The following is a 26,446-nucleotide window of genomic DNA, read 5'->3' on the forward strand; positions in this document are numbered from 1 at the left end:
ACATAATGGAACCAGTAATTAATACAGTCCACATGAGCAGTTACTAACCAAATGTTCTTCAAGGCCAATCAGCTTGGTTTTGCTATCAAAAGATGTCATCCAGATATGTAAAAATAGTGCAAGTGCATATGTAGTAGTTAAGGAACACAAAATATCACAGTCATAAATTGTGTGGCAAAAATGTTCAGAAGATTTCTTTGTACAATTGTTGCATGAGTTTTATAGCTGAGCAAACCTTTTTCCGGTATTGGAAATTGTATCAGTCATGTCTTCCATGATAATATTATATAACAAACCCCCAAAATTCAGTGGTTTACATGAACAAGTATTTTTTGTCTGTGGGTCATCTGGGGTGGCTCCATTTCAAGCTATAGGTTGGGTTCATATCTGCTCCACATGTCTTTCATTCTGGGCATGTTCTTCTCACAGTAATTGGTAGAAACACAAAGATCTAGTCAGACCGCACACATTCCCTATGACCAAGTCCAAAAGCAACAGGGCAGGGATATATTCCACCTATTCTACTGGGTGGCATTGCAAACTCACATGACAAAAGATATGGACAAATAATTCTGTTATGGGAGAGAGTAAAGAAATGGGAACAGCAGTCTACCACAGAAATATTTCAACCTTGTAATGTCAGTTGGTCACTGAATTAACTGTCCTTTGATTTCTAAATAGTTGAGCAAATAGTCGTGTTTTTTCCAGCTGTCCCTTCCCTTTCACTATTGTCTTTCACCTCTCTGAGAAGTGACTTCACAATGTCATTATTATTACTGTGTGGAATCCCAGTAAACATACATTATAGTCAGGCCACTGGCTACATTAAAGGACTTGACTTTTCATGAACTTGTTTACCCAAGAAATTTGATTTGCTATTTAGCTAACTTTATTGCAAGAGCTTCATTGAAAGACTGTTCCTGCTCAGCACAGCTTAATCTACACTCTTGGGTCCCTGGTGCCCATTTCTGAATGAACCAACAAAGCATGACTTCATAGTTTTCTGTTCTTTCCATTCCCTGAAGAATTCAATGAAGAAGTAAAGGAGTCATGTTTGCCCTTCGATTTATGAGTGAATGATGGCAATGTCTTAGATCTGAAGTATATGCTGAAAATGTAGATACCTTAAAACCAAAATATTAAAATTAAGAAATTTTCTTCCTTCATGATGATTTTCTCCAAGTTTGACTTTTGAGTCCTAATTCCTAAAATTGCATGGTTTTGTAAATCATAATCTGTTCTTCAGAATACATTTCTTTCCTTCAGAAATAATTGCATATCAAAATAGCTATCTGGATGTATTTATCTGTGTAAAGAATGTGTTAGAAGTGTGACCAGATTGCATTTATAAATATTATTATAACACTACCTAAATTGAGTAAATAACACACATCAGTGGTTCAGCTAAGAGTGACTCATTTATCAGTCCAGTCATATTCATTACTCAGAAATAATTTACAGCAGACTTTGAGGTCCTGTAGAGATGATAAAAATAGGTGGAATGAAAATACTGTTGGGGATGACATCATCATCATCATCTGGCTATTCAGTTGACATTATTTAAAAAAAGAAAAATCACCACCTAAAAAACAGTTGTAGGATAGTTAAGGAACATTGCTACATATACCAAAATCAATAAGAAAACCCAGCTATAGTTCTGGAATTATATTAAAAGAGTTTATAGTGTTTCATACAGTATCTCATCTTGTATACAAGCCAGTATTGCCTCATGACATCTCTTCTATTACTGTCTTGAAGTTCTGATTACAGTTTTTATTATTTAACTTTATTTTCTCATATGTATTGTAAATTTGTTTTTATTAAGGACTCGGTTTTATTTTCTTATGGCTCCCACATCAGCTATCAGTACCATTCCCATGCAAGTGCTTAAATATTTTGCTTTAATTTTTGCTTAATGGGAATATACAAGTTAACATGAAGTTCACAGTTTCAGATTATTTTTAAGTGCATTTAAAATGTAAATTATATCGGGTCTCTCACCTACTTAAAACTTTTAGATGGTCTCCCAATATTTAAAATATAGACTCCCTTCTTAGGCCGATAAATCCTTGCTTAGTTTGACTTCTGTTTCTTCAGTTTCATCACATGCCTTCCCCCTTCCTTACTCTTTATGCTTTAGCCTCATTGGTCTCCTTTTGGGTTCATGAATGTGCTACATCTTTTTCTAGAATGCTTTTATTAAACCCCGAAATTATAATTTTTATTTGTTTACTTATTTGATGTCTTTTTCTCCACTCGGAAGTTTCATGTGGTCAAAGTGCCAACTGTAGTAACTGACACAAAGAAGTCACTCAAATATTTGTTCAATGAATAAATACACAAATAATTGGAGTTTATACTTTAAACTCACAGTGGTTTAACTTTCTTCCTTAATTTGATTTCATGAAGGAGAAAGTATTGTGCTTTGAGATTGACCTGAAAAAAGTACAGTTGGGTCCCCAAGATGTAGTCTCATTCTACTATATTCATCACTCTTATATAATTGATTTGATCCTGATTTATAACTGAGGTGTTTTGGGGTTTTTTTTTTAAAGATCTATACATATATACAGGAACTGGGCCAAAAATCATGTTTATACATGTTTATCTTTACAAGCCTTGATTCATTCTATTATCTAATTTGTAATTAAATTAAAATTTCATTAAATTTGTTTCTAAATTGTAATTAAAAGTTTTTTCCTAATGTATAGTTTGTGTTGTAACTTCTAGATGCTTACTAGACAGTGCAGACAGCATGATATTCTCTCATGCAACAGGATAAAGAAATTGCTATGTATAGACAGAAGCCGTTAGTATAGATGTAGAAATAAAACTCCCTTCGAGGGTTCTTTGCCAGCAAGTAAGAATTCATGTGCAGAACAATTTTTTTTTTTTTTAAAGATGACCGGTAAGGGGATCTTAACCCTTGTCTTGGTGTTGTCAGCACCACACTCAGCCAGTGAGTGAACCAGCCATCCCTCTATGGGATCCGAACCCGTGGCCTTGGTGTTATCAGCACCGCACTCTCCCAAGTGAGCCACAGGCCAGCCCGTCCAGAACAATTTAAGATATGACTCTCCCACCAAGAACAAAACTTGGGGTTATTACTGAGAAATCACAGTAGTCTAGGCCTAAATAACTTGCCCAAGGTCACACAGCAATGAGAAATAGAGCCAGGATTCAAAATCAGGTTTGTCTGACTCTAGAATTTATTTCTAGTATATTTTTAAATCTCCCTAGATAAAAAGAAATCCAGAAATTTATTTTACTTATGTGTTTTGATAAAGATACGAAAAATCTTTGAAGTCATCTGTTTTTTGATAGCTGTTACTGTCATCATGTATTATAACCTGTTTGTACATGGGGATAATAAATAATTTTAGAAATGTTTGACGATATTTTGCTTTAATTGTTGTCTATAACTAGAATATATAGTTCATGGAAATCAATTGTAAATAACTTTTAAAACTTCAGACTCTGTAACTAAAAACTCATTTCACTTCTCAGAAGACCATAGTTTGCTTCAGTAGTTCCACTGAAGAACCATTTGAGTCCAACAGATGCAAAGTCAAATGTAGGGAAATTGCTGAAAGCACAACTAAATTGCCATAGTATACCACAAGCAACAATTTCCTTAATTTTCGTTGAACACACAATTTGAAATGATTATGTGCTTACAAAAACAAACAGGGAAAAAAGTAAAATGTTTTAGAATCTATAGTTTCCTATTCATAAATATGTCTCAAATTAAAATTTTAATTTAATAATATACATATTATAATCTAATATTTAATAGTCAGACACCTAATCTATTTTCTATCAGTATTCACATGTCAGGTGGTACATATATTAATGTGCTAAAAACTGTTTTTCAGGCTTTTATTTTATTTAATGGGCCTTCCTTTCTTAGTTATGTTTTATCCAAGAATGATTGGTAAGAATCAGCACAAGTGAAGCTAACAAATACTAGGGGAGTCCTGATCTACAAATAAGAAGGGGTTTTTTTTCACAAGTAATACTTTTGTACTGATTAGAGGAAAGAACTAGTGGAGAAGAAAAATGACTAAAGATTTGGATGTGGGGATTGAAAATAATGGACCTTCAAAGTATTTTGAAGAGAGCAGACGAGCCAGTTTTTATTACCTTATTGAAGCTTCAGGGTTCATAGTGGTCATAGTCCTAAAAACAGTTCTCTTCAAATTTCGTAATTAGAAATGTGAAGTCTTTATAAGTTTGTGGGTTAGAAACCTCTGACCAGCATTTAATTATTTGAATTAAAAGAAAAAAAAAAAGACTAAGCATGAAATACTAAACTGGCATCAGCCTTTTTTTTACTCTACTCCCAAATTACAAATTGATGAAATTACAAATGAAATCCTTTTAACATAACATTAAATATTTAATTGCATAAATTATTAATCCTTTGACTATTATTCAGCTCTGTCTTTGAGGGATGCTAATAATTTCTTACTGAAGAATATAAGGCTTAAAGATAGTCATGCAAAGATTCTGACATTCCTGAAACTTTTAAGGAAACTCAGCTGGCTGGGTCTCTCCACTTTGATAAGATGCTGGGAAAGCTGCCCCTTATCCCTCAGGGAAGAGAAGGGAGGCCAGTAAGTAGTGGTGGTGATGATGATGATAATAGTTAATGTTTATTGAGCACTCATTATGTGGCAGGCACTATGTTGTGAAATTTAGACTTATTATCCGTGCAGGATGAAAACAATGATTAATTATGTAATAGTTAAATTTGTATGATTTGAAATCTACTTATTGGGGCTTCAGCTATACTTAATTTTGGGGTTGGTAGAAGATGACTCTTGAAGTTTTGAGGGTAAGTGCCTGTAAGATGATCACTATAGTGACTTAGAAGGTGGTAATGAAGTTTATAAAAAGAAACATGAACTCAGTCTTGATAACATTGTGTGGCAGAAAGAAAATGTGTTATTACACATTTTGTATTAATACAATTAATACAATTGTATTAATACAATTAAGTAACTGTTGAAAGGTTAAATATGTTTGGCTAATCTGGAGATTATTTTTATAAAAATTGTAAGGAATGAATGAAATCCTCCAGGACAGAGTTTCTTAACCTGGTATTAATCTGAAGATTTTATAGACCCTCTTTGATATTGCATACAAAATTTTATGTGTTTTTGTTATGTACAATTTTCATTCAAGTCTCAATAGGTTCTGTGAGTAGAAGGTTCCAGGCCAGAGTGTTAAGACATCTCTTGACTGGGGTGACTAAGGAAGCCCTGAGACAGGCACTAAATGAGAAGATTATGAAGAAGCTAACATCCAGCTAAAATAAAGCTAGTCGAAGGTTAGGCACATGAAGGTGATAATTAAGATTAATTCTATGAGGGAAGGAATTTAGAAAAAGAAAGGCAAAGGCCCAGACTAGGCTGTGGTAGTTTTATATAGTTAGAAGTGAAAGACATGGAGGAGAACCAGATAAACACAGAATCAACAGGGAGAGATGTTTATTTTGGAGACCAGTTAAGTGTTAAACATAATTGAAACGTCATAAAAAATAAGAACTGAGAAAAGGCTTTAGCCTAGCAGAGTTGACGGTAACTTTAAAGCAACTTCAGTGGAGTGTGAAACGTAGAAATCATATCACACAGGGCTAATGGGTAGAGATAGTAGTTAGGAAAAGAAGGTAGCCTGAGTCAACCTCTGATTATATAACACCAATAATAGTAATAATCATAGTGTAAGTAATAGCAGTTAACATTTTTGAGCACTTAAATGTGTCAGGCACTATGCAGAGGTTTTTCCTTTGTTAATTGGATTTTTTAACTTATTTGTTTTCCTTTTAAAACTTTTTTTTCTTTTTTCTTTTTTTTAATTGAAGCATAATGGATTATACATATTTTGGGGGTACAACACTGACTACTGTCACCTGTGTACAACATGTGATGATCAAAGGATTTTTAAATTTAATTTTCGCTTATCCTTGTCAGGTAGATTCTATTGTTATTCCCATTTTTGGATTAACAAATGGAGTATTCAGGAAGTCAAGTAATTTGCTCAAGGTCATGTAGTTAGCAAGTGTGAAGACAAAATTTGAACCCAGACAGACTGACTCCTGAGTCTTCATTCTTCACACCATACTATTAAGTATTAAAAGTATCTATAATGCTGTAGAAGGAACGTGGAAGATTTCTGTGTTCTGCCATGAAATTTTTTTTTTTAAAGAATAAATATTTTTATGTAAGAAGTGGGGAGAATACAATTATATAGACATATTTTCTCATATAAAATGAAACACAGAAGGGGTAAACCAGAAACTAATTTAAAAAGTTACCTACCAGCAGAGGAAGGGAATAGGGATGGTAGCAAGACTTCTCTGGCTATATCTCATTACGCAGTTTTAACTTTGACATCATGATGAACATCAGGTGTTTTACATATTTAAAAAATAACGTTAAAGCTAAGAAGAGAGAAAATATAATTCCTAGTATTTGAAAACAAACAAAAAAATGTACCTACCTATCTTTGTATCATGTTGGTAACACACCACACACAGATATCTCTTTAAAGTAATTTTAAAACAGTATTTAGACCATACATTCTAGGACAATCTAATCTCAAGTTAAAAAGAACTTCAAAGAAATGTTAACTTTTAAATTTCATCCACTAATTTTATCGTTAGTGGTAATATTAGAATAGCTATTTTGAAACTATTTTATGTGTACTACAGGATAAAACAAGTAATTTATGTTAATGCTAAGAACCAAGGTCTTTTTGTGTAAGAGAAAGAGATAACAAATTTTAAAAATCAAAGGAATGTAATACCTACAATGTTAAATTTGAAATGGAAATAAATAGCATGAACTCACAATTTTTTTTTTCTTTTTGTCTTTTTCGTGACGGGCACTCAGCCAGTGAGTGCACTGGCCATTCCTATATAGGATCCGAACCGCTGCGCTCCCAGCGCCGCACTCTCCCAAGTGCACCATGGGTCCGGCCCTTTTTTTTCTTTTTAAAAGTACTTACTTCCTAGCTCTGTCTCTGTAAAGGCTTAGAAGCAGTGCTGACCCAGCAGCAGTAAGCACATCAAGCACCAGATACCATTTCCCAATGAAAAGAACCAAGGCTTCTTAGAGAAATGACTGATCCCAGGTTTGGGGCAAGAAATATTCAAGATAAGCATGGCACATTTTTATTATGTCAGAAGACAGCAAAGCTATCGATATTTCTGTGGTCATGTTAAAAACAAAAAACAGTAAACAGTATAAAGGGCTTTCTGCTAGCCAGAGATGGGAAAATCTGAGCATCAGAAAGAATAATGACTGCAGCTGATTGAAACAACTTGAATATATAAAAATCCAGGCCTTTATTATGATACTTAAAAGAATCATAAAAAAAGAGAGAAAAGAGAGCTAAAAAATAAAACAAGCAGACAATATACATTTTAATAGTCATCATTGGAAGTAGCTAGTATGCCAGCTCCTTACTCTGAAAATCAGTACTTACAGAGGAAGAATTAAGCATTCATCTTTCCTAACCTGTTCAAGTTGTATTGCAGAATAACTAAATAATAACCCTGGTTGACAGAAATTCTACGGAATATCTCTAGAAGAATTTCCCTGCAGAAGAATTTCATCTAATAAATGTGGTAGGAATCAAAAAATTAGAAAATCACAATTTTGCAACCCATAATGAAATCATTGATTTGTGTAATAACCACCAGTGAATACTAAAACCATTAGTGCTATGGTTCTCAGAAATTCTGCACTAGATCAGAAACTCTGAGGACAGGTCCCAATAATCTATATGTTGACAAGCTCTCTCTATGGGTTCTGATGTACACTGGAGTTTGAGAACCATATTATCAGGAGAAAGACTGATGAGAATCTTTAATTGAAGGATCAGGCTCTCACTCCCAGAACTCACTGATCAATCTTAGCACTCCTAAAAGCAGAAGAACCAGATGTTACATTCTTCTTAGTAGATGCACCAATGACACATTCCTGCCAACCTCCAAAAAAACCCCTGAATCAGTTCAGTCCTTTGTATTTGAATTCTAATTTATAGGAAATACAGGAGATTGAAGAATAAATTAAACAATATCATGAGGAAGCAAAGGATAAATCTAGAATATAGGATGACCAACCCCGTGTTTTCAAGTCAGTGGCTTGGGGAAACAGGGGAGGGGACGAGTAGAGAGGAATTGTTCCAGAGTTAAAGGATTCCAAAGACAAAATAAGTAAATACAAAATGTACATCTTGTTTGGATCTTGATTCAAATAAGCCAACTGGGGATGTTTGCATTCAGACTGGGTTATTAGATGATATTAAGGAGTTGTTTATTTTGTTAGGTGTGATAATGGTATTGTGTTTATATAAGAAAATGTCTTTTTTTTTTTTTTAGAGATATATACAAAAGTATTTAGGGTGAAATAAAATGATGTCAAGATTTGCTTTATGTTACTACAGGGAAAAAAAAGCAATGAAAGCAAAAAAGATAAATGAAGGAAGTATTGTAAAATGTTGATAACTCTTGAATCTGGGGGATTCATTATATTTTCTCTACTTTCATGTACATTTGAAACTTTTAGATTAAGTTAGAAAATTAAAAATTTGAATTTAAAAAATTTAACAAAATGGTGCATTTATTAGGATGTATTTAATCTTGTGCTAACCCTTATCACAGCATATCATAGTTGCAGACCATGATTTTTATAAAAAATAATAAAAATCAGTCATCAGAAAAGCAAAATGAGGGAACCAAGAAGATAGACAAAATATAACCTTGAAAAGTTTTGTTATTAAAGTCAACAAATGTAAAATAACATTTCACTTAACACTTGGAACAAATGTAAACATAGGAAAAAAGAAAAGATGCTTAAAACTATCAATTCATCAAAAATATACACAAAGCAATTAGTATAGAGAGTTGCTATTACATTTATAAGTTTGCTCTGTAATCGTAGTGAAAGTTTTTAACTTCAAACATCAGTGTACCTTTTACATGTTAACTTGAGGACCTTGTGCATTAATTAGAGTTTGGATTGATAACAGTGTTCCTCAAAGGGAATGATGTATACAGAAACTGATTTTATTTGCGGCCACAGGTTTCTGCCTCTGTTACTTCTATTACTGATTTCACAGCAGATGTTATAGTATTCAGGAATGCTTATACTGCAGAAATCACAAACTATGGGGAAGACAATAGAAATACTGAAATACTTGCTGAGATTTTCACTTAAAGAGTGAAAGTACCACCTCTCAAAATAGGTTGTTTCTTAATCTCTGGAATTTGGATGTTGTTATTTTTCTTACACAGTGTGTTGTGTATTTATTGACATGTGATGATTTTGACTTTCCATGGTCATTTTAGGTTCAGATATGCCATCCCTTGGTTTTTCAGACAGTACCTTTCCTGATCCAAGCTTCAAAGTTTTTTCCCCCTTGTTTGTGGTAGTACCAGTTTGGATTGATAGCTTCAAAAAACAGTAACTAAAGATTCCAGTGCTCTTTTCAGGACTTGTTTTGTAGTCAATAGTTTGCGGTCTTTTTCCACATATATTAACTTGCACTTGTTCACATTGAATCTGTTAGGTTTCTCTGTGTTGCTGAAATCTCAAAAAATCTTTCTCAATAACCCACATTGACCCACCATTTTCAACAGAAAGAAATTTTATCTGGAAAAGTCAGTCATTTGTCCATGAAAAAAAATTTGTCTCATTTAGTGATACAGTTTAAGTAGCATTTGGTGTGGAATTTTAGGAAAGATATTATTACCTAGTCAAAAGATATTCCCTTATAGAAAAAATGTTAAATTCCTCTCAGTAGGTTATATTTGCCCAAAGGTTCAACCCTTTATTATGGATTGCCCAGCTCAGCCAGTTTGAAAGGGAGACTTTGGTTTACTCTTCAGCGTAGAAGGCACACCGTCCACTTGCCAATTCTTAAACACAACCTCTCTGATGACAGTTTGGACATTTTGACTAAAAATTGTACATATACATATTTGTTCTTAAGTGATCCTTTCTTCAGAATTACGGATGGCTACTATGCAGGCTTTGTAAAGGCAAGAGAAAGATGTGATGAGCTGACCATCTCAATTTCTGATAATAGCTGATGTAGAAGAGTAGACAAAATGCCCACTTACATTTAAAGCCTATAGCATGTAGAGTATGGCATACTACTCCACTTTTTTATAGTACTATTGAAGGAAAAGTTCATAATACCATCGATGATAGGACCTTAATCAGCTAAGTATTAAATATTGTACCTATGATAATCAGCTAAGTATTAAGTATGTACTAAGTTTTGTGCATAGTGCTAAGCATTGCAGGGAGTACAGAAGAAAATAATATGGTCCCTGTCCTCAGGGAACTTAAATGAAGGTATCTTTTATTTTTCAAAACATACTATGTTAGAGTTAGGGGTATGAGTGCATGTGCGTGTGTGCACATGTGTGCACGTTGGGATATTTACAATGTGTATGGGGTAATTACAGTGAAGCAGTGTATGGTAAGTGATAAGGAGTTCAAAGAAGAGAGATTATTTCTACTTGATGTGATGAGGCACTTTTTAAGGGCAGGGTGGTATTTGAGTGGGGTTTTGAAAGGAGATTAGGATTTCAGAAAGAGTCTACTAAAGACATTTGATATAGTAAAAAAAAATTCAGTCAAAGTTTCTAGTCCCAGATCGACTATTCACTATTCACTGAAGTGTCTGAATTCAGCCAGATTACTTAACCTCTCTGATCTTCAGCTTTCTTATCTATAAGATGGGAATTAGGTAATAGTTATCGTGGAGGTTTTTAGGAAGATTAAATGAGATACTGTGATATGAACATGCTTTGTAAACTATAAAGTATTGTACAAATATTAGTAAATTTTATAGTAAATATTGAGAAGGGCATGGGCCAAAGGCATGGAGCTTAAAAACCAGTAAACCACATACATGAGAGCAGAAAATATGTGGTGACTGTGATTATTGGTTGACCCATTCAATTCAATTCCTTAGGAAAATTATCTTCAATAAAAAAGTTTTTCAAGATTTGCGTTGGTCCCTCTCCCTCTCAAAAGATAATTTCAGAGGCTTATTAGATCTTTAGGTGAAATTTGAATGAGTTGTAATGTTTAGTTTTATTGAATTCGCGTACACAGTATATGTAGAATTAATTTTCAGGTGAACTACTTTAATGAAGATTATAACACTGCACAAAGTTAATGTATCTTGCACAATGTATTTGGCTTATAGTTTGGAGAACATGGCTATTATGGCAGTGTTTGGTTTAGAGAGCAAGTCTGCATGTTCTTGAGTAAATCAAAATTGTTCCTTCAAACAGAATGGGGTGTGAATTATTTAAGCTATCTCCAGGAACCACCATATCTCATGTTACAGGTGGTTTGTATAATTGCATGAAAACAATGTTTAAGAAAAGATGTCCCCTCTCTGATGATGCCAAAGAATTCATTCATGTTCTCTGTTTTACATAGATTTTATTTTGAAAATGTGATTAGGAGAAATACTCAATAAACTTTCCCCAAAAAAGTAGGAGTGCTTAGGCATAAAAATCATTTAAGTTGCATAGTGAATATTGTACTGCTTGCTGTTGTCTGGGTCTTGGGATCTCACCATTTATCTGTACTCCAGTGAAATATGATTAGAATTACTTCTCCAAAGGCAAGAAATTTGGAAAACAGCATGTTATTTGAACACCAATCCTTGTCCATTAAAAAAAACTTTCTCGAGGAAAAAAAATTTCTGAGTTTTAATAGTGGAGTTCTTTTATTTCGGTGAATAATTCTAAATTCTCTCTTCTTTTATAGACTATCTTGCTAATCACGGCCGGTTAAATGAGTCTGAAGCCAGGCGAAAATTCTGGCAAATTCTGTCTGCTGTTGATTATTGTCACAATCAGAAGATTGTGCACCGTGACCTCAAGGCTGAAAATCTTCTGCTGGATAACAACATGAATATCAAAATAGCAGGTAACAGGGGCATACCTGATTCTAACATGGTCGAATGTGAGCTGTCACACTCGGTGTGTGGAAATAGACCTGCAGGCACTGATTCAGGAGCATTTCTACCTGATGACATCAAGTTTTCTCAAATTGTATTTTGTTCGTTTTCTTAGTTCTATGTGTAATTTAAAGTAATGGAAGAAAGTTCATTATGAATACACACAGTGGCAGGGCTACACCTGGGGTCTGATTTGTGTCCAGGTCCCTTGGGGGGGGTGTCTGCTGGACGAGGGCTATTTGTTTGAGTGTGCAAGTGATTAGAGGGACAGATAGGGCTGGAGGAGCAGTGCAGGTTGCTGGTACTCTGACCTGCTCCCCTGTTGCTGATGGCTACAATGAGGTTACAGACAGAGGAAAGACAAAGGAAGTGAGGGAAGTAGAATGAGAAATGTTTGACAGAAGAACCTTGCCTTGCTCTGATACAGTAGGGTTTGATTTATAACATGGAGACTAAGAGTAGAGATTATTTTCTTGTTTTCCTCCCACCTTTTTCACAATTGTTAAAACTTTAATATTTTATATTCTGAGTTTCTTTATTCACATAGTCAAAACTCTTATTCCCTCAATAAATGTTTGTGTCAGGTATTGTGCTATGCTAAATACAATATGACATGTGGAAATAATTTCACAATGTATATGTATATCAAAACATCACATATACCTTGAATATGTACAGTTTTTGTCAATTATACCTTAATAAAGGTAAATATATATATAGTACAATAGTTGCCATAAAAAAGTTATGTACAAACTGTGGTAGAAATATAGGTGAAGGAACATCAGTCCTGAGGAGTCAGGGAAGCCTCACAGAAAAGGAACTACTTGAACTTAGGCTTGAGAGATGAATTAGAAGCTTGCCAAGAAGATAAACAGAAGTAGGATGTTGCAGGCAGGTAGACAGAGATGGGAATGGTGGGAAACTGTAGCTCTTTAACGGTTCAGTGTAAAATCTGTAGGCCTCAGGGATTGATGCAGGAGGAGCAGGTAGGTAAAGAGCAGAATATGAAGGGTCTAGAATGCCATGTGAAAGGTTTTAGAGTTTATTCTGTAGGTAATGGGGGAGCTAGCCTATTGAAAATTTTAGGGCATGGGTTGGGGTAAAAGTGGGATTGGGATCACCTGATTAGATTTGCATGTTAGAAATATGTCTCTGGCAGAGATAGATATTAAGATAGATGGGAGATGTGGGTAAGATTGAAGACAGGAAGACTAATAAGAAATATAATGCAGTAGTACAATTAAGAAAATGTAGATCTAAACTAGAGCAGCCGCAGTAGAGATTGAAGGTGTGGAAGGGAGGTTTATTTATTTTAGGTAGGGTTTTGAAGAAGATAGGGGCATGTGTTAAACACTTAGCATAGTAACAAGTGGTGGTGTTTTGTTCTAGGATTGTTAGAAAGGAGCAGGGAGACATTCAGATGTGAGGAGCTAGCCAAGAAATTATTGGTTGACTAGGTTGGTTGGATACTCACTGCACTGAGTAAGTTTAAGGAGAAAGCAGTTGCCCTGGTTTGCTGCATTGTGGAATAAAATATAAGTAAAAATCTCTGATTTGTGCATTTAACTGATTTGTTTCTATGTAATTTCCCATTAGTTTCTGTCTTGGGCATTTTGGAGATGGTAAATCATTTTTACTTGTTTTGTTTTAAATTATAGTGCTACATATTTTATAGGACATGTAATGGATTTTCCATTCTATCATGTGTTGGGTTTTTTTCTTCATATGGGGTTGCCTTAATAAAACAAAGTGTCTTTTAAGTTAGTTTGTTATATATATATATATATATATATATATATATATATATATATATATATATATATATATATATATATATATATATATATATGCATATATTTTACATATATATATATATATATATAAAGATTTGTAAATTCATTTGTCCTTTTTTGTTGTGAAAATGCAATACACAGTATTATGTTTCCATAGTTTTTTAAAATCTGTGTTCACTTCTCCCATTTGTGTTTTTTTTCCTTTATCTTCTCTTGGTCCTTCCATTTGGTATCATTCATTTCACTCCTTTTTGCTAATCTTCTGTAATTCACTTCACTGGAATTTTTTTGATCATTCCTCCTTGAAAGCATCAGCTGCTCTAAAATTGTCTTTTTCAGAGAAGGTCCTTTTACATTCTTAGCTCTGCAGAAAAAAGGAGGAAACCTTTGCTTCACCTTTACATTCCTTTATTACAAAAACAAAAAATTCATAAAAACAATAGCTGAAAGGAGTTCTGGGAGTCTCTTTAGGCAGAGAAAGGTTAAAGGTGTGAATCATATACTATAGGAATTACAAAGTGCTTTAATATCTCAAAAGAAAATGTCAAAATAAGACATCAAAGAAATTTGCAAACAAAAAATACAGAAGATTGCTCTAAGGTTATAACCTAGTTTTGCCTGGCATGTCTACTATAATTGCAGCCTAAAATATAGGTAGATCAACTTAGTGTTTCCAATGTGATATACAGGTTTTGTTTTGTTTTTACTGTTTTTATTTTTGTTTTTGAATATCTAAATTTCAAGGCCTTCTAATTATATAGAAGACAGTTAAAATGTCAGATACCTAAAGTTGTACTCTCTGATTAAAGATAGCGGGACAACTAACATTTAATTGAGCCCTCACTGTTTTCAGGTACTCTGCTAGGTGCTTGTATCATTTCATCTTTACAGCAACCTTGGGAGCTGCATAGCTATTGCCAGTTTTTAGATGAGAAAGCTGAAATGCAAAGAGATTAAATAATTTGCTAAAGTGATGCAGATTACCAGTAGCAGATCTGGAATTCAAACCTAGGTCTCTCTGAACACAATATCTGTGCTTCCTCCACAACACCATGTTGTAGTTTCCAAGCATTAGGTGTTAGTTATTCCTCAAGGGATATTCACTAACTGAATTCCGGTTCCATCATTCCATATTTATACATTTCATGTCCCTGCTTCCATTCCTCACAAGAGGAGACATGTACATGTACATGCACACACGTGTGCGCACGCGCGCACACACACACACACACACACACACACACACACACACACACACACAGAGTACATCTAAGCACTTAGGTATTTTCTTGCCCACACTTTTTCTCTCTCATCCTCACTACCCTCAACCCCAAATTTTAGTAGGTGTTTATAAAACATCTTTTATGCTGTTGGGCTAAGTCCTGGAAATATGCACCTTTTAAGACAAAAACAATATCAATGTTAAAAAAGCTTAACGCTGCTCTCACCCCAAGGAGTTAAATAAAGAACCAGACCTTTAAGCAAATATAACACAAAAAGATCATTGTCTTCAAGGTCATGAGGCTAGGAGAAAGACTAACTCTGCCTGGAAGAATCGAGGAAATTATTAACTAAGACTTGATTAACAAAAAAGGTATTTGTGGTGGAATTGGGGGTGGGGGACAGAGATAGAGAAAGGAAGAGAGAGGGGCAGGGATCAGGGTGGCTGGCATCTTAAAGCAGATGGATCAGTATGTGCAAAGGCAAAGAGGCCCCAGAGAATTTGGAGTGTTTAGGGAAACTACAGGCCTTACTAGTGGAATGTAAGTGCCAGTGAGGAATGATAGGAAAAGAGCCTAGACAGGTAGGTGGGGTCAGATCATGAAGGATTACACATGTATTTTTATCCATAGATAATATAACTTTGGGGAAGGGAGTGGCTGGCCAGTAGGGGGATCTTAACCCTTGACCTTGGTGTTACAGTGCCACGTCTAACCAACTGAGCTAACCAGCCAGCCCAGATTTTACAACTTTTTGATGGCCCTGCTTTCCTTTAAGAATATCGTCTGATCTCTGAGAATTCTTGAATTTTAAAGAAATCTAACATATGGGAAAGATGGGTCTAATGGAAAGAAATTACAAGAGCCAGTGAAGAATAAAATACAAAATTATTCTTTTTTTTTTTTCTTTTATTTTTTCTTAATTTTATTTTGTCAATATGCAATGTGGTTGATTATTGTGGCCCATTACCAAAACCTCCCTCCCTCCTCCCTCTCCCCCCCCAACAATGTCCTTTCTGTTTGCTTGTCATATCAGCTTCAAGGAATTATAGTTGTTATGTCTCCCCCCCCCCGTTTTGTGTGTGTGTGTGTGTGTGTGTGTGTGTGTGTGTGTGTGTGTGTGTGTGTATGAATTTATTTATTTATTTTTAGCTCCCACCAATAAGTGAGAACATGTGGTATGTCTCTTTCTGTGCCTGACTTGTTTCACTTAATATAATTCTCTCAAGGTCCATCCATGTTGTTGCAAATGGCAGTATTTCATTCGTTTTTATAGCTGAGTAGTATTCCATTGTGTAGATATACCACATTTTCCGTATCCACTCATCCGATGATGGACATTTGGGCTGGTTCCAACTCTTGGCTATTGTAAAGAGTGCTGCGATGAACATTGGGGAACAGGTATACCTTCGACTTGTTGATTTCCATTCCTCTGGGTATATTCCCAGCAGTGGGATAGCTGGGTCATATGGCAGATCTATCTGCAATTGTTTGAGGAATCTCCATACCATTTTCCATAGAGGCTGCACCATTTTGCAGTCCCACCAACAATGTATGAGAGTTCCTTTTTCTCCGCAACCTCGCCAGCATTTATCGTTCATAGTCTTTTGGATTTTAGCCATCCTAACTGGGGTTAGATGGTATCTCAGTGTGGTTTTGATTTGCATTTCCCGGATGCTGAGTGATGTTGAGCATTTTTTCATATGTCTGTTGGCCATTTGTATATCTTCCTTAGAGAAATGCCTACTTAGCTCTTTTGCCCATTTTTTAATTGGGTTGCTTGTTTTTTTCTTGTAAAGTTGTTTGAGTTCCTTGTATATTCTGGATATTAATCCTTTGTCAGATGTATCTTTTGCAAATATTTTCTCCCACTCTGTTGGTTGTCTTTTAACTCTGTTAATTGTTTCTTCTGCTGTGCAGAAGCTTTTTAGTTTGATATAATCCCATTTGTTTATTTTTCCTTTGGTTGCCCGTGCTTTTGGGGTCGTATTCATGAAGTCTGTGTCCAGTCCTATTTCCTGAAGTGTTTCTCCTATGTTTTCTTTAAGAAGTTTTATTGTTTCAGGGTTTATATTTAATTCTTTAATCCATTTTGAGTTGACTTTAGTGTATGGTGAAAGGTGTGGGTCTAGTTTCATTCTCCTGCATATTGATATCCAGTTCTCCCAGCACCATTTGCTAAAGAGGGAGTCTCTTCCCCAGTGTATAGGCTTGGTGCCTTTGTCAAAGATCAGATGGCTGTAGGTGTGTGGGTTGATTTCTGGATTCTCTATTCTATTCCATTGATCAGTGTGTCTGTTTTTATGCCAGTACCATACTGTTTTGGTTATTATAGCTTTATAGTATAGTTTAAAGTCAGGTAGTGTGATGCCTCCAGCTTTATTTTTTTTGCTCAGCATTGCCTTGGCTATGCGTGGTCTTTTGTTATTCCATATAAATGTCTGGATAGTTCTTTCCATTTCTGAGAAAAATGTCTTTGGAATTCTGATGGGGATTGCATTAACTTTGTATATCACTTTGGGTAGTATGGACATTTTCACTAGGTTGATTCTTCCAATCCAAGAGCATGGGATATCTTTCCATCTTCTTGTATCCTCTCTAATTTCTCTCAGCAGTGGTTTGTAGTTCTCATTATAGAGATTTTTCACCTCCTTGGTTAACTCAATTCTTAAGTATTTTATTTTTTTGGTGGCTATTGTAAATGGGCAGGCTTTCTTGATTTCTCGTTCTGCATGTTCACTATTGGAGAAAAGAAATGCTACTGATTTTTGTGTGTTGATTTTGTATCCTGATACTGTGCTGAAGTCATTTATCTACCTCCAAGAGTTTTTTTGTAGAGGCTTTAGGCTGTTTGATATATAGGATCATGACATCTGGAAACAGGGACCGTTTGACTTCACCTTTTCCAATCTGGATGCCCTTTATTTTCTTCTCTTCTCTGATTGCTCTGGCTAGTACTTCCAACACTATGTTGAATAGGAGTGGTGAGAGTGGGCATCCTTGTCTAGTTCCTGTTCTTAAAGGAAAAGCTTTCAGCTTTTCCCCATTCAGGATGATATTGGCAGTGGGTTTGGCATATACGGCTTTAATTATGTTGAGATACTTTCCCTCTATACCTAACTTTTAGAGGGTCTTTGTCATGAATGAGTGTTGAATTTTATCAAATGCTTTTTCAGCATCTTTAGAGATGATCATATGGTCCTTGTGTTTGATTTTGTTAATATGGTGTATCACATTTATTGATTTGCGTATGTTGAACCAACCTTGCATCCCTGGGATGAATCCCGCTTGATCGTGGTGAATAATTTTACGTATGTGTTACTGTATTCTGTTTGCTAGTATTTTAGTGAGGATTTTTGCATCTATATTCATCAAGTATGTCGGCCTGTAGTTTTCTTTTTTGGTTATATCTTTACCTGGTTTTGGTATCAGGATGATGTTTGCTTCATAGAATGAGTTCGGGAGACTTGCGTTTGTTTCAGTCTTTTGGAATAGTTTGTAAAGAATCGGTGTCAATTCCTCTTTGAATGTTTGGTAAAATTCTGCTGTGAATCCATCTGGTCCTGGGCTTTTCTTTGTTGGGAGCCTTCTGATAACAGCTTCAATCTCCTTTATTGTTATTGGTCTGTTCAGATTTTCTACATCTTCATGGCTCAGTTTTGGGAGCTTGTGTGTGTCCAGAAATTTATCCATTTCCTCCAGATTTTCAAACTTGTTGGCGTATAGTTGTTTATAGTAGTCTCGAATGATTCCTTGTATTTCAGATGAATCAGTTGTAATATCACCTTTTTCATTTCTAATTTTTGTTATTTGAATCTTCTTTGTTAGCCATGCTAATGGTTTGTCAATTTTATTTATCTTTTCAAAAAACCAACTTTTTGATTCATTGATCTTTTGCTTAGTTGTTTTTTTTTTTTTTTTTTGTCTTTTTCGTGACCGGCACTCAGCCAGTGAGTGCACCGGCCAGTCCTATATAGGATCCGAATCCGCGGCGGGAGCGTTGCTGCACTCCCAGCACCGCACTCTCCTGAGTGCGCCACGGGCTCGGCCTCATTGATCTTTTGTATTGTTTTTTTTGGTTTCAATTTCATTCAGTTCTGCTCTGATCTTAATGATTTCTTTCTGTCTGCTAACTTTAGGTTTGGATTGTTCTTGTTATTCTAGATCTTTAAGGTGAAGTGTTAGGTTGTTCACTTGCCATCTTTCCATTCTCCTGAGGTGAGCATTTAATGCAATAAATTTCCCCCTTAATAATGCTTTTGCAGTATTCCACAGGTTTTGGTATGATGTATCATTATTTTCATTTGTTTCAATAAATTTTTTGATTTCCTGTTGATTTCTTCTTGGACCCGTATGTCATTAAGTAGAATGCTGTTTAATTTCCATGTGTTTGTATAGTTTCCAGATTTCGTTTGTTATTGATTTCTTGTTTTAATCCATTATGGTCTGAGAAAATACATGGGCTAATTCCAATTTTTTTGAATTTGTTGAGACTTGATTTATGACCTAATATATGATCTATCCTGGAGAATGATCCATGTGCTTATGAGAAGAATGAATATTCTGAGGTTGTTGGATGGAATGTTCTGTAGATATCTGCCAAGTCCAATTGGTCTAGAGTATTGTTTAGATCTTGTGTTTCTCTGCTGATTCTTTGCCTAGATGATCTGTCCAATATTGACATTGGGCTGTTCAGGTCCCCTGCTATTATGGTATTAGTGTCTATTTCCTTCTTTAGGTCTAATACAGTTTGTTTTATAAATCTGGCTGCTCCATCATTGGGTGTGTACATATTTATGATTGTTATGTCTTCTTGATGGATCAGTCCTTTTATCATTATGTAGTGTCCCTCATTGTCTCTTTTTATGGTTTTTAGTTTAAAGTCTCCTTTGTCAGATATAAGAATAGCTACTCCAGCTCGTTTTTCTTTTCTGTTTGCATGGTAAATCTTTTTCCATCCTTTCACTCTTAGTCTGTGTGAGTCTTATGGGTGAGGTGGGTCTCTTGAAGGCAGCATATAGTTGGGTCCTCCTTTTTTTTTTTTTTTTTTTTTTTGTCATTTTTTCATGACCGGTACTCAGCCAGTGAGTGCACTGGTCATTCCTATATAGGATCTGAACCCGTGGTGGGAGCGTCGCCGCGCTCCCAGCACAGCACTCTACCGAGTGCGCCACGGGCTCGGCCCCCTCCTTTTTAATCCAGTCAGCCAGTCTGTGTCTTTTGATTGGGGAATTTAAGCCTTTTACACTAAGAGTTGTTATTGAAACGTGTTGATTTATTCCTAGCATTTTATTGATTGTTGTTTGGTTGTCTTAGGTGTCTTTTGTTCCTTGCTTTCTGATTTACTGTTTGTTTTCTGTGTTTGTTGGTTCCTTAGGTTGTAGATAGCATTTTTGTTTGTTTGTTTTCTCTTCATGAATGCCATTTTTTATTATACTAGTGGGTTTTGATTTTTCTTGGGTTTTTATAGCAGTGGTAGTTATTTTTCAGGAACCAAACCCAGTACTCCCTTGAGGATTTCTTGTAAGGGTGGTCGTGTGGTAGTGAACTCCCGCAGTTTTTGTTTGTCTGAGAAATATACTATTTGCCCTTCATTTCGGAAGGATAGCCTTGCAGGGTAGAGTATTCTTGGCTGACAATCTCTGTCTTTTAGTATTTTGAATATATCATCCCATTCCTTTCTGGCTTTTAGGGTTTGTGATGAAAAGTCTGATGTTAGCCTGATTGGGGCTCCCTTATAGGTGATTTGATGCTTCTCTCTTGCAGCTTTTAAGATTCTCTCTTTGTCTTTGAGTTTTGCCAATTTGACTATAACATGTCTTGGAGAAGACCTTTTTGGATTGAATACGTTTGGAGATCGTTGAGCTTCCTGGATCTGAAGATCTGTGATTTTTCCTATACCTGGGATGTTTTCTGCCACTATTTTGTTGAATGTGTTTTCAATGCAATCTCCTTTTTCCTCCCCTTCTGGAATACCCATGAGTCTGATATTTGAGCGCTTAAGGTTGTCTGATATCGCTCTCAGATTTTCTTCAATGCCTTTGATTCTTTTTCCTTTTTTTTAATCTGCTTGTGTTATTTCAAACAGCCCATCTTCAAGTTCAGAGGTTCTCTCTGCAACTTCCACAAGCCTGTTGGTTAAGCTCTCCATTGTGTTTTTTATTACGCTGAATAACTTCTTCAGTTTGGCAAGTTCTGCTACATTTTTTTTCAGGGCATTGATTTCCTTGTACATTTCCTCTTTCAGGTCCTGTATGCTTTTCCTCATTTCATCATGATGTCTAGCTGAGTTTTCTTGTATCTCATTCAGTTTCCTTAGAATTATCACTCGAAATTCTTTGTCAGTCATTTCAAGGGCTTCTTGTCTGTAGGATCTAGAGCTTGAGATTTATTATCTTTTCGTGGTGTACTTTCTTGATTTTTCATATTTCTGGTATCTTTTCTTTGATGTTTATTCATTGTGGCAGGGGGTTTCACAGTCCACAGGTTTGACACTATTGAATGACTAAGATGTTGCTGTGGTTGCCATTTTGGTATCGCTACCTCAGTGACTCCCTGTTCCGTGTGCTCTGGTCCGGGCTACTGGGATGCGCCGAGACACCGCAGAGCGTGTGGTCTCTGCAGAGCTTCCCCTTCCCCTGCAGGATGTCTCCCTTCTCTGTGCGCACTAGGCCGTGCTTGGGATGGAGCCGGGTGGCGGTGGTGAAGCCTACCTGCTTCTGGATTGTGCGGCAGCAGTGTGGACCCTGTGGAGTTCCCGCCTCCCCTGCCGGACGTCTCCCCACTCTGTATGCACTGGGCTGGGCTGGGAATGAAGCTGGGTGGCAGCAGCGAAGCCTACCTGTTGGATTACGCAGTGGCGGCCCCACAGGTCGTGTGGTCTCCGTGGAGCTTCTGCCTCTCCCACTGGACGTCTCCCTGTCTCGGCCGCGGGTTCATTCGCTTCCAGCTCCAGGGACGGGCAGGTGGGGGTGGGGGGTCAGAAGCCATGGTCACCGCTGTAGCCCGGGGTGACACACGCTGGCTCAGACCTCCATGTTTCCACATCTGCGGCTGCGGCACACCGGCGGGTCGCGTGCGCCAGTTGGGGGAAGATTCCTGGTTCTCGGCAGGGTAAAGACACCCTTTCGAAGCCGTTCCTTTGCGCCGATTCTCCAAAATTATTCTCAAATTATACCTATTTCTGTTTCTTTCACTTATGAAGATCTCTGCTAAATAAGCTAAATAAATGAACTGTTTTAGCCACTTTATGTTGAAATTGAAAAGAAGCACTAATCAAAACTAGGTTAAAATTAAAATATCTGTGTTTATAAGACAAAAAATGGAATAGAAGTATCAGATATGGTTCGTTTTAATAAGTACAGAAACATGGCTTTGAGATTAGTTTCTAGTTTGTGCTCCCCCAGTGGGTAAAAGACCTCAGACATTAAAGAACCATGGATTCACCCACATCTGTGTGTGCTCCTTGCCTCAATTACAAGTGTTAGGATGTTCAGAGTAAGAGGCTGAATGCAAAGTAATCTTGGTTTCAGTAGTTTTAGTAATTATAGTACTATTTCCTCCTAGCTATTTTGTCTATGGCTAGTCAGGCATTAAATTGAGAATAAATAGATGAAGGACATTTAGTTTTATTCTCCAACTTTCCCAGTCTGAAATGTTTGTAATAAATACTTAGATAAGGATAAAAATGTATGAATTACTTGGAGGAGGTTTTCAGGAAATAATCACAGTTCAAATAGGGCTTCATGTAAAGAATGCTGAGTTTGGTAACAGACAATACTGGTGCAGATTCTGGCAGTGTCACTTAGTAGCTGACCTTGGGCTGATTATTTAACCTCTCTAGGCCCAGGTTTCCATGTCTGCTAAAAGAGAGATTAATTTGTTTTTCAAGAACACTGTAGGGATTAGTGATAATGGTAGAGACAGGGAGGCAGTATAGGGTAAGAGTATGGACCCCAGAGCAGGGCTGCCTGGGTTTGAATCCTGGCTCTGCCACTTATTAGCTCCATGACCTTGGACACATTTCCTAACCTTTCTGTTCTCAGTTTCCTTGTCTGTAAGGGAGGAATAATAGAAGTTCATGTCTCATAGTGGTTATTACTTGAGTTAATATTTGCAATGTACTTAGAACAGTGCCTGGTACATAGTGCTGTTAAGTGTTTGTTAAGTAAATTGTTGATTAAAGCTCCTGGCACCATGTACCTTCAATGAAAGGTAGCTATTATTTGTATTCAAAGTATGATTGATTCCATGTGAAAACAAAGCCTTAAATTTGTGATAGCCACATAACCCTCATTAGCATGTTTTGTTTTTTTTATAACCAAGGCGTTAAAGCTTTATTAATACAGTTCCTAAAGGAATAAGGTTATCACTTACATTCTAAATTGTCTCTGCTTGATGCAAATTAATTTTTTTTGAGAGAGTGAGACCTTAAATGTAATTAGTAATGTGTAATTAATTAGCCTGATTAATCTGACCATGCATCACAAGTCACTTTAGCTTAAGAGGAATGCTTCCTTTCTGATTTGGTGCGGTAGCGCATCTTCTCTCATCATTGCTTCTAACAACTTTCTTTCAATTAGAAGACCTTGAGACAAGGTTTCTGCATATACAATTGCAGTTTTGTGCCCTTGAACTGAAAAAGGGGGGGGGGAAAGACAATATTTGGGAAAATATTTATTGAAAGTCTTTCACTTGTTATCCTCCTGCCACTAGTTTATGTAAAGTGTACAAAGAGCTCTGCACCAGCAAGTGTGAGGTTTCTTTTTCTGCATCCTTCAATCCTAGTTAGGACTAGCAGCACATTAAGCCTAAAATATGGACGAGAGCTCAAAGGGCTTGGTTTGGTTTGGGTTTTCCCCTTTTCATCTCCCCCTCCCAACCTGCCCTTTACTTTGGGGCTAAAGAAGATGATTTATTTCCTTCTTAGCTCATTGGACAAATAGATGTTTTTCACTGGTCAGCAGGATCACATTTTATCTGGACTGTGATGATTGTTCCCTTGCCCTCCTGTCAGAAAGAGTGACTGATGTTCGGAAGTGAACTATGCAACTGGCCTTTTCTTGCCGGTGGGCAACAAAGTATGCACTGACGTCATTGCTGGCTGATCGGTATTCAGGGTGTGCAGTGGGTCAGCTTTGTCTCTGTCACTCCCCTACCTGTCATTTGCAAGCTTTCACTTCCTCGTAGTCTTCTTCACTCCCATTATAAGAATCACAAAGGATGTGTAACTCTTCATCGAGGCTGGATAGCTGAATTCTACTGGTAATTTTAGAAACTAGGATAAATTTAACCCTAAAGCCATCTGCTGCTCTGTAGGAGGATTTTTTTAAATTATAAATTAGACATTTTAACACAATCCTAGAGATTAAAAATTGCCTTGGTTGTGTTGATTCCTAGAAATCATTTACTTTTTTTTAGCTTGAAGAATTGTTTTCAATGTTTTGTTTGCTTTTTTCCTTTTTTTAAAAAAAGACTTAGTTTACCTAACAATTTCTCCTAGTCTTTATGTCATTTAAATAAAAATCCTGAAAGTATTTGATAATTACCATTTTGCAGTGGTTATTGACAAACTGTTTAGCATCTTTGTATCTTTTTTTTTTTTTTTAAGAGATGACTGGTAAGGGGATCTTAACCCTTGACTTGGTGTTATCAGCACCAGGCTCTCCCAAGTGAGCTAACTGGCCATCCCTATATAGAGATCCGAACCTGTGGCCTTGGTGTTATCAGCACCATGCTCTCCCAAGTCAGCCACGGACTGGCCAGCCCCACTGTTTCTTTTTCACAACCTGTTTTATTCTGTTTCCTGGCTACTCAAAGAGATCAGCAGCATGAGCATCACTTCAGAGCTTGTTAGAAATGCCCAACCCTAGACCTTCTGAATCAGAATCTGCATTTCAGCAGTTTCCCCAGGTGATTTGTATGCATGTTAATGTTTGATATATTTCATCATTTCATTCCAACAAACAGAACAAAATTCTCTATACTGTGCTTGGTTCCCATTAGACAGTAATCATCAGGATCACCTTATTTACTCTATGCAAGGCCTTGTTATTCCTAAAACATTGGCCCTTTGCTAATGATGTTTGGGCACTGATAATTTATGTAATGCAGTGATGACAGTAATGGTTTTTGTTATCAGGAAGATATAGGTCAGTCAGTCATCTTTCAAAATATAGAGCAGAAAAGAAGAATAGCAGTTTTAATACTGTGTTTAAATATATCCATAGCCTGTTACTGGTTAGTTAGATGAGAGACAGAGGATCAGCTTTTGAGGCCCAGTTGATTTCCATGAGAGTCAGCTACTGATGATTGGTTAAAGACTACCCCAAATCTTACCTTCTATGAGTACAAACATTTCAGGCCACACAGAAACCAGATGAGAGAATATGGATGTATCAAGAAATCTCAAAACCATTGTTAGATTACAACCTCGGAGCGTATGCTTTAGGCTTGTAGGGACGGGAGCATGTATCATCTTCATATGAAAAGGACAAGGTGTGTCTATTTAGCACATCATGCATTCTTAAAATGAATGAAGATTCCCGAAATGAATGTAAGCATATATTTCTGACATTTACTCTGTAAATATCCTAATTATTCCCATTCATTTACTAAGGATGCTGTTAATATAGCTTCTAATATTATATAGAGAAAGGAAAGCCCTCACTTGCCAACTTCTGCTACCACAGTGATAAATTAGAAAATCTCTCATGTCTATTTCATGTAAAGGATTTTTTCCTGGGTTTATGACAGCTTTACCTCTAGTTTTAAGTTGGATTCAACTTTCAATTAGTTACATCTTTGGAACATCTGTGATATAGTAATAAAGAACACCTGGCTTGGATTTCAAAGGACCTGTATTTTTGAATACTGGCTAAATCACTTGCAGCTATAGGTACGTAGGAGGGTTAATTAGCACATCTAGGGCTTAGTCTTGGTTTCTAAATGCCATTCTTCAGTAAAAGGAACCAGGGCTCCTTGGAGAAGTGGTTGATGCAAGGCTGGGGCAGGGAAAATACAAGATGATCCTGGAACATCTTCTGATGCCAGAAGATAAGGACATGCTTAAAATAAAATATATAAAAAATGGAGATCTATTGAAAGGACAAAACACCAGTATGAATTAGCTGCTAATGGCCAAAGCTGGAACCATTTGCACATCAAAATAAATAACAATAGTATTGAATTATAACCCAAAGAATAAAATAAGTATGAGGATAAAATATATAATATGGCTAATAAATAAGCAAATGATTGAATGAATAAATAAGTAAAGAGGGAGAATGGGCAACTTTTCCTTAGAGAGGAATTGTAATTAATGAGGTTATGGATTTAATAATGTTGTGAGGCTGCCGCACAGAAAAGGAACCAGAACACCCAATTGAGAATTTAAAAGGGGGTCTTTATTGGTCAGCCGGAGACTGTCCCTCCAAG

General features: G+C 36.2%; 1 protein-coding gene across 1 annotated transcript in view; it reads left to right on the forward strand.

Moving 5' to 3' along the window:
• SIK2 (salt inducible kinase 2) overlaps positions 1–26,446 on the forward strand; it is a 115,645-nt gene that overhangs the window by 58,260 nt on the left and 30,939 nt on the right. The window contains exon 4 of the mRNA XM_063093861.1: positions 11,805–11,966. Coding sequence (XP_062949931.1) covers positions 11,805–11,966 — 162 coding nt within the window. The remainder of the gene's footprint in view (positions 1–11,804; positions 11,967–26,446) is intronic.

This window comes from Cynocephalus volans, chromosome 4 (assembly GCF_027409185.1).
Source record: "Cynocephalus volans isolate mCynVol1 chromosome 4, mCynVol1.pri, whole genome shotgun sequence".
NCBI lineage: Eukaryota > Metazoa > Chordata > Mammalia > Dermoptera > Cynocephalidae > Cynocephalus > Cynocephalus volans.